This window comes from Cariama cristata, unplaced genomic scaffold (genome assembly GCF_000690535.1).
Source record: "Cariama cristata isolate BGI_N322 unplaced genomic scaffold, ASM69053v1 scaffold15741, whole genome shotgun sequence".
Classification (NCBI taxonomy): Eukaryota; Metazoa; Chordata; class Aves; order Cariamiformes; family Cariamidae; genus Cariama; species Cariama cristata.
In genome coordinates this window covers 9,138-20,168 of record NW_009601155.1, presented here as the reverse complement: position 1 = coordinate 20,168, position 11,031 = coordinate 9,138, and the positions used below count along the sequence as shown (strand labels likewise).

Sequence of the window (11,031 nt, the reverse complement as noted above, 5' to 3'; positions counted from 1 at the left end):
AAGAGCATTTCCCCAGCTGTCAGTTCAGTTGTTCATTACCAGGGTAGTGGCCAGAAAGCAAGAGGAGATTCTCTGAAAAAGAGCCTTCATATATCCTATAACCTTAGCCTGGATCATACCTTCGATGGCAGGACTCTGAAGCACAAACAACCTTGAGAGAATCTGTTGGTTACATTTCCAAGCCAGTATTACAGATGTGCAAGTGTTAAATTCTAGAGTTTTATAATTTGAGTGAAATTGGATTGCTTCTCATAAAAGGGCAACACTAGTGCCAAAGCGTGTTCCCTTGCCCCTCTACATCTTTTCATCAAATGCCAAGTCAGTTCCTTCTTAAATTGGAAGCTTTCCATAAAATTCAGCCAGAATAAGAAATTTCACATGGAAATTTTTTTCCAAAATGGTTAAAGTACACACAACGTAACTGACAACAGACTTCAAGAAAGTGTTAAGCAGACTTGACAACAAGTATGTATCATTGCTAGCTCCATCCACAATAAGAATATCTATACATGATTATATCCCTTTCTTTTCGTCTATCTCTGTGCTTTGTTTGTTACCCTACTTTGAAAACTGAAGATTTCTGCAGTACAGTATCATATCCTGGTATTACTCAAGTTTCCAACAGATAATGACAATTCTTATATCCTCCATAGACAAATGGAAGTGAATTCTGTATATTAATGAGACATTTGTGCACATTACTAAATTTATAAACAAACATAATTATAAGTAGAATGACATTATAAGCAAGAGTATCAGCTTCCATAGAACAACTGTAAAAGTAAATGATGATTTAAAAATGATACTATAGTGAGAAGCATGCTACTTTCACCCATTTTGGCAGAGATGGGAAGATGTTATGTGTCTTCTACACAAATGAAGCAGGTAATTGCTTTCTGTCCTAAAGAATCAAATCCTGTTTCATTCATGGAGTGTTTATTTGCCTGGCACAGCATACTTTATTCAAACATTTTCATAAGATGCTATGAAAAAAATGAATATATCATTACCTAATAAGGCTATATCATGAGACGTTATTAATTACACTTGCACATAGAATCCTAAATCTGTCCTAAGTAATTTTTTTGTAATTCTATATTTGAAAACGTTAACATTCTCACGACTCAGAGTATTTAATGCAATAAACAAAACAATTTGTCTTAAAGCACACATATTCCAGGAATAGCATCATTTTGTATGTCCACAGATCCATTTACCTTACAGTCTGGATAACATGTGTTAGCCACTGGCCAGAAAGTTCAGATTTCATCTCCCAGCCACCATACTGTCTTGATTCTCCTTCTCTGAGGCTGAATGGAAGCAAAGCTCCACGGATAAGTTTTACCAGAGAGTGCATCACTTCCTGAATCATTTTCTGTATCAGAAGAAGGGAAAGAAAAATCAAGCAATAAGCTCTACCAATGTGCTTAGGCAGCCATGTACTTGCTATACATGGCAGATTGGAATTTCTGATTTACAGGTGGCTCTACATGGTTGAGTATAGAGAAGGAGGTAAAAGGGCACACAGATGATTTAAGAAATCCGATTTTCAAGGTGGTAACACTAAAGTATCTTGCTATGAAGGACAACTGAAAGAAAGCAAAGTTTTCCCCCCATAACTTACCTTGAAATCATTTTGTCTTTGCCTAGCATTTTTCTTCGATCTTTCCATTTGGCCAGATTTTTCAGCAGTCTTGCGAAAATGAGAAAATTGAAAAGTGTAAGTATCTCATAACCAATAATTCTGAAAAAAGGGGTTTCAAAGTGAAGAAGTGAAAACCAATGAGTTTATGATGCAGTTCTAAAAACTAACTCATGAAATCTCAATAAGCAAAGACTATATATGTATATATTGATAAACTCCACTTAGTGTAAGTCAGAATGTTAATGTTTAATTCTGAGGAACAATGTGTATTTAAGACAGAGACAAGTATAAGAATAGCTCAAGCAATACGAACTTCATGAGGTCAAAGTTTTCTCACTGCAATGTTAGTGAGAGCTAAACCAGAGAGTCCAATTGTGCATCAAGTTTATATGAAGAAACTCTATTTTCTCAGCTTGGAAGTTGCCCAGAGAAGGGCATCGCCGTGAAGTGGGAGATACTTCTTGGAGTGAGGACAATTTGGAATTGTAACATGTGAGGGGGGGGGGGTTGAGAATTTTTTGCTTGTTTTTAGGAACAGCATTTTGTTGACAATGCTCTTTAAGTAATTCAACTAACTGTAAAAGAGAGTCTGCAAAATAATCAGCATCTTTATGGACAGTTCACTTCTTTGAAAACTGAGGAACGTGAGTACACTTTGCATAAGACAGTTACAGTTGAAAAAAAAAACATTGACTAACAGTCTTCCTGTTCTAGCCTTCTGTGGAGTCTGCTGAGAACACAGTAGAGTAAATTATACTGAAAAAAGCTATTTCAAATACTGGGTTAAGTGCAGATATAGAATTTTATAGTCAGATAATCTCCTATTTTATGTATGTACAGCAACATCTACTGGACAAGAAGTGCAATAACATGACAAGAGTGTTCTCAGAGAGAATCAGTTTACTTCCAAGTCTTTAATTTGAAATGCTGTATTTTTCAAATTCCCTCTTTAGCTAAAGCATTTCACATTTTTCAGGTAAAATAAATAATTTGAAATGAGCAAAACTTAGAGAAAAATAAAACTGCTTAACAGTTTTGGAAAATACATCACTGTGAAACTTGTACTTCAAAGCTCTGAATTATAAAGTTTCAGACAAGGAGAACAACACTCAAGTTATTGCTGCATGTAATACTCACTTCTCTCTTCTAATGCCTTAAAAAGAAAATAAACTGTATTCCTTTAAACCTCAGGTAGCAACTTAAAATTCACACTGTTTTACAGCTGGATTAAAGAACAACAAAAAAGTTTACAGATCTTTGATATATTTTTTTTTTCTTAGTGGTTTTGCTGAAGACCAGTCTTAAACCTTTCCTGCACAGACAGACCAAAACTATCTTGTGGTAAGACCAACGGTTACTACTGACATATGCGACTTCACCTAGAGTGATTCAAAGAACTCAACTTATAAAACTGTTGAAAATACCACGTAAATCGTTAACTGACAATATTTTAAGGCAGATAGCTAACCTTTCAGAACTAAGAAGAACCCCCCCCTCAAAACCCCCAAAACCCTACAAACTGAACAAGAGAAAATACATCTTGAAATTCATATGTTGGGTTTTTCTTTCCACATTTTTAAAATGTCTTTAAGACTTGAATCAGCTAACTGAAAGGACCCTCTAATATTTTCACAGGACTGTTCTTAAAAATCACCTTGCTTCCTGAATGACAATAAATAGCAAGTAACATGGTAAAAGAAATTTCTTCATGAACAATTAAAATCTGTATTGTTTCTGATAGAAAACCATAAAAACCTTGAGTCTTGAATGTGATATGGTGACAATTATTCTTAGGTGCTCTAGAAGAAGTCTTCCAGTTTATGCCACCCTCTCCTCCTACTCATCCTAAGTTGATTGCGGCATGCAGAATATAGAAAAGGAACTGAGGCCACCATCCCTCCTCTCTCCCCAAGAACCTGAGGGGCTTCTGTAAGGACCAAAGAAGCAGAAATCAAACGTATGGGGATTATTTTCTCACAAGCTCAGAATCTGGCCCAACAGAAGAAGAGTAGATGTAAAGAGTCCTGTAAAGACTAACAGGAAAACTACCTCCTCCTCCTCTTTTTTTTTTTTTTTTAATACATGGAAATAATGTTTTATTCAGATGTGACGTAAGATTACTGCATTTTCCACTTGCAGTCATTTTCATGAGTCGAACTTCTCAACCTTGTTTACAGTTCAAGTCTTGGTTTCTCTAGAAATTGCTTTCTTTTTCATTCTACTCTGAGAAAAAAAAAGTCACAATAGCTTAACAGGTGAATTTGTAAAGCCTAATTTCCAATGTACTGTTGTCAAATACAAAGGTTGCCATTTTCCTTGTGAAATTAATTATTTTTATGAAAGTCAAGAATAAACCTTAGTACTGTTGATTCTACTTCCTTCACTGAACGTTATGAGTAAATGTCATATCCTTCTTTTGATTTTATCATGTAAAATGAAGATCACAAATAGAATCTATTTCACTGGAGCTATAACGCTCTGTATATTGTGTCAAACATATAAAGGGCTATATTACCTATTACTATCACCATATGTAAATCAATATAACATTTTCAGACAGTGGCAACAAGTAGAATTACTGCTTGAGAAATTAATTGTTTAGTTAGCCAGAGAAAAGAAAAATGACAAAATAAGCTTCCAAATTTCCTTTCCCCAAGCTTTTTGTTTTATTTTCTTCTAAAGCTACAAAGAATAGTAGATATCTAGGGCTGTAGTTCTGCTTTAGGGACAATTTTGTAGTGGAATACTGTAGCTGTGATGACTTCAGGATTTAAGCACAGCAGGACACTGTAAGCATGGCAGGATAAAAACAATCTCAACAAACTAAATGATATAGCAACAGTTAAACAGAGAAGTCTTAGACACACAAACTTTTAGGTTTGATATAGAAGCTGATCTGAGTAACATGCACATCCAAAAGCTTGCTTATTTTCCACCTGCTCTGCATTATCCCAACTATCTCTATATCTCTTTACAGAACTCATCTTCAGAGTTTTTTAGGACCCAGAATGAGTGAGTCCAAACTGCAGTCAGCAGGAGCAGGAGGTGTGAACTACTGCCTTATCTGTTGATGGAACTGAGAGCTGCCTTTCACTATGCTTTAATCATGTGTTTGTTTTTGTCAGACTTGCTCCTTGGGAATATGCCATCACTACAGTTCTCCTTCTGGAGAGCAAGTAACATGGCTTGAGAACCAGAAGCAAACTCTCTGTAAAACATAGTGTAATTCTGTGACCAAATTTTAGCAGTAACACAAACCCCAAAGCTATTGTATTTATCTGGCAACGATTATGATGGTAAGCTGTATACTACCCATATCAAATGAATTATGAAATGTATCCTTTCAAAATCTGTTAATAGTGTGCATATAAAAACAGCACTTCATGAATCACTACTTTTTTTTTCCCTGCTTCTTGGATTATATCAAGATTATATTTACATAATTTGTAAAAATGAGATCATCTGAGCAAGAAGAACTAGAAGAACAGGTGACTGCAGGTGACTGCACTTGCAGACTAGAGCCCCTATAGTACGCCTGTATACAACTCTGGGCCTTGGTTATTTTGCATCTCTGGTCTTGAACCTATCCTCACTTCCAAATACTTATAGCTCAAAAAATGAGTACTCTTGTTCCAAAGAAAGGAAATAATTTTTTTCCGTATGACTTTTCTTTTACATATCTCTATCCTTCATGCAATTTGCTATTTCTTCAGATCACCAATGAAGGGTAGCTGGCCAACTATGAGTAAGAGGTGAAACTACAGAGATATTGACTCCAGTATCTGGAACACAAGCAGACGTACAATTGGCAGAATTTTAAGTAATTCCACTCTATGTTTTTATTCTTTTAAAAATAAAAAGAAAAACCTCACTTCTATAGGTTACTTTGCAAGACACCTTACTAGACAAGGTAGCATCTCTCAAATGTGTAAGAGTGCACATACTGTTTTATAAAACTCTCCGATTAAAATAAGTCATCATTTCTTCCAGTGAAATACAATACTTCAAACAGCATTACGGACTTTTGTTACTTAAAATTCATTTATATAGAAGAATCCGTACCTCACTGAATAAACTTCCATTCACATAAGAAATCCAGAGCTTCCAAAAGTTGGGCAGCTGACTTACAACAAGTTTTGTCAACTTTTCAACAAATACAACTTGCTGAGGAGCTTTGTATCGCCAAGCTAAAAGGAGGACAGGGGACAGGAAAAGCAAAATTAAAAAACCTTTGAATTAATAATAAAAAAAAAGTACTACTAGTTTGCTGCTGCTTTATATTACACAAGTGACTAAACAGGATGCATAAAACCTTTCAGGTAGGAGTGAAAAAATTTAAATCCCAGTCTATATACGTGTACACAACTGGTACACATAAAAGCTTTTTCTTCTCTTCTCATACACTTACAAGGTGCTAGCACTATGACAGTATATAAAGAATAGGCCACTTTGTAGGGGTATCTAATGCAATCTACCTAACAATCCATTAAGCCTGCTTTCTGTCTTCAAACCACTATAAAAGGTTAGGCAACATGAAAGCAATTAAGACATTAGAAGTTTCAAACAATGAGGTGATGATGCTCAAGAAACAGGTGTGCTAGGATGGGCTGCTAGGATGGGCTACTGATTAAGGCAAACAATGGAAACTGGAAGATTTGCTTTATTTCCAGCTCAAAAAAAAAATCTTCCACTGTGGCCTGGGGCAAGTTGTCAACTTCTCATCTTCACTTTCATTTGTTTGGTAAAGTCTTTTATCTGAAAAACAGGGGAGATTCCAATATTGTTGTTAAGACTCCATAAATGTATCATTAATTATACAATGAGATTCCTGGATGAAGAACACGATCATAACGTAGAACACTGTGGCATTTCTCACTTGATGAACCTACTTACACTCCTGGTATGCCAGTTATTAAAACACATCAGGAAAATAGCTTACATTTTGGCAGCAGATACCTTTTCTGTTTATCAAATGGGGCAAAGGGATGTTGGACGGGGAGGTAAACAGAAAGCTGAACACGGGCAGAAGAAAAGCACTAATTAACACACAAAATAAAGGAAACTGTGAAATACTTTTCTATAACCACCTGGTTTCTCCATTGAATCTTTCTCAATTACGATGTTTTAACAAAACAGGGTATCGGTATAACATTGATGAGAGACTTATATTTCACCTCAAGAATTACAGTCCACTTTAGAAGGCTTGGAAAAAGAAATGACAGATTTTTGAAAAACAAAACAAACAACCAAAAGCCACAAAACAAACCCAAACCGCTTAAAAAGGCCCATGTTCATTAGTGTGGGTCTTTTATAAATTATAAAGTTAAAAACATGACATTATCCTACATAACTCTGTTGAGAGGCAGACAAATGTGGGGTGAAATAGCACTTTTTGCCTTTACTCTACTAGAGAACATTGCCTGCACCAAACAGGAACTCGCCTAATTGCACATTAAATAACTAGTAAGCTTCACCAGAGCCTCACTAGTTTATTGTGTTGGTAGCCAGTCTTGGATCTCCTTGAAGTACAGAATGCCTTCAGCAGCATTCATTTGTCGAGGTGCAGGTCAAACATCACTCCATTTCTTTAATGGACAAATAAACATCTGCACTTCCCAAAATATTCTTTTTCCTCATGGCCAAAAAGTTTAGGGACTCTGGATTAGTATTTTAAAATTAAAAAAAAATCACAATGGAAGTCCAAAATTTGGAGAGAGACTCTGACATAACTGAAGTGTAACTCTGCTGATAGTGATGCATCTGTTTAGCAGGCATGAAAACTTCAAAGCTTAACTAGCAAAGCTCATAGTGTGGACATGGTATGATGTCAGAGCACTACTTTTGCCAGCTTGGTTTAGAACTGTCAGAGAACTGGTCTAGACCCAGTAGCAGAAAAACTCCTCTTATTAACATAAGCTGTGACTATGCCAGGAAGCTGTGCCAACACCACCATAGCAATCTGAAACGTCAACAAACACCAAGTTCTAAGCAAAAGATTTCAGCTCCTTCGAGAAACCATTTCATCTTTGCCAAAAGCTCCAGCACCAACCCAAGGTTATAACCCAAGGTTATAACATTCTAAAGATGAAATTAGACCTATTGTTTACATTTCCTCATGAACACATGCTCAAGCAAGAGCTCAGTGTTATTTGAATGCTGCAGTTTTGAATTCAAACAATGTCATGGATGATCACTGTCAATCACATTGGGGAAAAAAAAACAAAACACCACACCAAACCACCAAAAAAACCCCAGAGATGCCATTCCTCAAATTTCCTAAAAAACAAAAGGATGCACAAGCAATCTGAAAACAGAGCACATTATGGTATTTTTGGAATGGCAGCTCCTGCACAGGTATCATAAGTGGTTGGTTTGGTTTGCTTTGGTTTTCCACTCAGAGATGAGCAAGGATGGTAGAGCTTTCAACTGTTCCTAAGCATTCAGTGGGCATGTGCACCTAAGTACCAATGAACTCAACTCAGAGGCAACTCATTCTAACTCCAGGGTCTTTGCAGTGGATTATTATGATACTCCAATCCTCCAGTTTTCCTTCGAATCTGGTTTTAAACTGGTGGCTACAGAATATGCAACGCTTGCTGAAGACTTATCTTTTCCAGTTTATAAAAGGTTATGGATCCGTAACTAAGACTCTAAAAGCAAAGATAACCGATGGAATTGGAATTGCCTTCCATAGATGCAAATATTTAAGCAGAGACACACACAAAAGAATTCAAACAAGGAAAAAATAAACTGGATTTTGGATGTTGCTTGCTACATTAAGCATGGCATGTGTATTGTTAGTGGATGGTATCCAACAACAACCAGCAATTTACTGTTTTGCTCTGTGACATTTGTTAACCAACTTCATGTAAGGCTTTGGGCTGAGAAAGGACAACAGTAACAGTAATATAGTAATATAATTACTTGGTATACATGTATATTTTGAAGAGTCCGTGTAATTTACATTTTGAAATACAAATATTCAACCTCAAACTGTGACACAATTTAATTGTCTTGCATGTGAAGATACGCTGTGGCAGCACAAGAGTGTACAATTCTCACTATTCTTCATTCTATGCTCTTGAAAGATTCCCTTCATTCCTCTTTTTGCTCAAAAAAAAAAAAAAAAAGCAGATATTTACAGATGATTTTTCACAGAAGTCCACAGAACTGGGAGAAGAGTAACATGAAAGCAGACCAAAGCCAGAAAGTTCTTCATAAAAAACCCGCTTTCTGCAAAAAAGTACTTTGGTAAGAAATGACCTGTCCTGTGAAAAACGTTTTCTGTCTCCTGTGATGTCACCATTGAAATACTCCTGAGATGAAGTTGTTTGGACAAGGGTGCTGAAGACACTTTAGACACACAAGGGCTCAGCTGGTTGTAGACACACTGCTCGAGTTTAGTCACACACTTTTCTTCCCTTTCCGGGTTTACAGAATTAGAGAACAAGGACCAGATATGTGAGGTCACAGAAACAACAAATGCAAGGAGAGCCACATAACAACAGCAAAAGGTGGTAGGCAGTAGATGTTTATGTTCCCCGCCCCCCCCAAAAAAAAATTCTGGTTTTGTAGAAAAAAAAAGACTCTTATTACCTTGACCACATTTTTAAGCAGCAAATTTCAGCTACGAACTGCTCTTTGCTTGCAAAAAACACAGAGGAGCCCTTTAGTAAGCAATAATAATGCACAAGAAGAAAGAATTTTATTTGGTAACAAACCAAAACAAACACACAGAATGTGAGTTTCTGTTTGGTGGTTTTTTGTTTTGTTGTTTTTTGTTTTGTTTTGGGTTTTTTTGTTGTGTTGTGTTTTTTTTTTTGACTACACTACAAACTGGAGGTAGGGAACTGCAGCTTTATTTTTCCAAATAAAACAGATGCCTACCATCATCACGACCAGACTGAAAGCTGCTTCCCCTTTTCAATGAAGCAGTTTGACTCAGAAGGCCCATTGGTGATGGACGCGCATCGCTGTCCAGGTCTAACATGGGGCTGTGGACCAACGAGTTACCTAGAGATAGGGGGGGGAAAAAAAAGTTATGATTTTGCACATCAATTGACATGAAACTGCATGTTGCATGTGGATTTCTAATTTACTTCAGAAGTGATACAAGACAAAAGTTACCTAGCAAAAAACATTCTTAATCTTGCTTATTTAGACTGTTTGTTCATCCACATCAATGCTATTCAATAACACCACTATTGACTTCTGTAGCAAAGCCAAAACCATGAGTACCACGTAGGAAATTTCATTCTTTGGTCTGTTTCTGTTTTTACTTTAAATAATATCCTACAGTTAGTTGTTTGAAAGCCATGGATAAATATATATTTATGTCATTAGTGACATGGCACACATTTTTTTTCTGGTGTATGTCTAAACATACTTTTCAACAGCAAAAGTTTCTTGTGCTTCCAGCTGAAGCAGTTAAGGGCACAGTCTTCAACTACTTCTTAGCTGTTTGACCTCTACAGAGTTCAGGTAGAAAGAATCCATTCATCATGAAGCAGATGAACTAATGGCATTATATGCTTGTGAATGTCTGTAAAACATCCCGTAGTTATACATATCTACAAACATGCAAAATATTTCCCAGTGGGTCAAATAATTATTTTTCTCTTTGGATGCCTGTCCATACGTAGGTCGCTATTAGCAAGTCCTAAGCAATGATCTAATCTGATGGAGGTGGATGCTTGGAGTCTAATGTACATTTTTGAAATCAACCATAGAATAATGAGCAGACAGTGACGATTTTTTGATGTACTATAACACTGCCAATATTTCTTAATGCTTTATGCATTTCATCTTACAGATACACTTCTGAAAGTAACCATCAAAAATTATTTCTGGATTGGCCAACTGAGCTGTAAGAGCTAAACATAAATGAATCACAATTCATAGAATTATAGACAGCCCAGGTTGGAAGGGACCTCCAAAGATCATCTGGTCCAGCCTTCTGTGAGAAAGGGAGTCTAGATGAGACTATCTAGCACCTTGTCCGGTTGTGTCTTGAAAGCCTCCAGCAATGGGGACTCTACCACATCCCTGGGGAGGTTACTTCAGTGAATGATTGCTCTCACAGCAAAAAAAATTCTTTCTCAGATCGAGATGAAGTGTCTCCTGGTAACTCATGTTGAATTTTGTAGTGAGAATCTCAGCATTTGAGTTTATCTTGCTTGATCTTTCCCATCAATACCTACATTGACTTAAAAATAACAGGAAGGCCACACAGTTAGAGTACCAACTGTAAGACTGCAATACTCAGATTCAAGAGTAACACAAAGTAAAAAGGATTTGAAGAATATTTATTCTGAATTTATGCTGCTGTCAGACCAGCATGGCAGTAAAGATATACCTAGGCACTTTACTTCAACAGCTGGGGCTTA

General features: G+C 36.4%; 1 protein-coding gene across 1 annotated transcript in view; it reads right to left on the bottom strand.

Annotated features, from left to right (window-relative positions):
• The window catches only part of EXOC2 (exocyst complex component 2), a gene marked incomplete at its 5' end in the record, with an annotated part of 64,410 nt that extends 54,752 nt beyond the window's left edge, over nt 1-9,658 (bottom strand). The window contains 4 exon segments of the mRNA XM_009710356.1: nt 1,218-1,375; nt 1,625-1,693; nt 5,708-5,832; nt 9,533-9,658. Coding sequence (XP_009708658.1) covers nt 1,218-1,375; nt 1,625-1,693; nt 5,708-5,832; nt 9,533-9,658 — 478 coding nt within the window.
• Nucleotides 9,659-11,031: the final 1,373 nt, after the last annotated feature.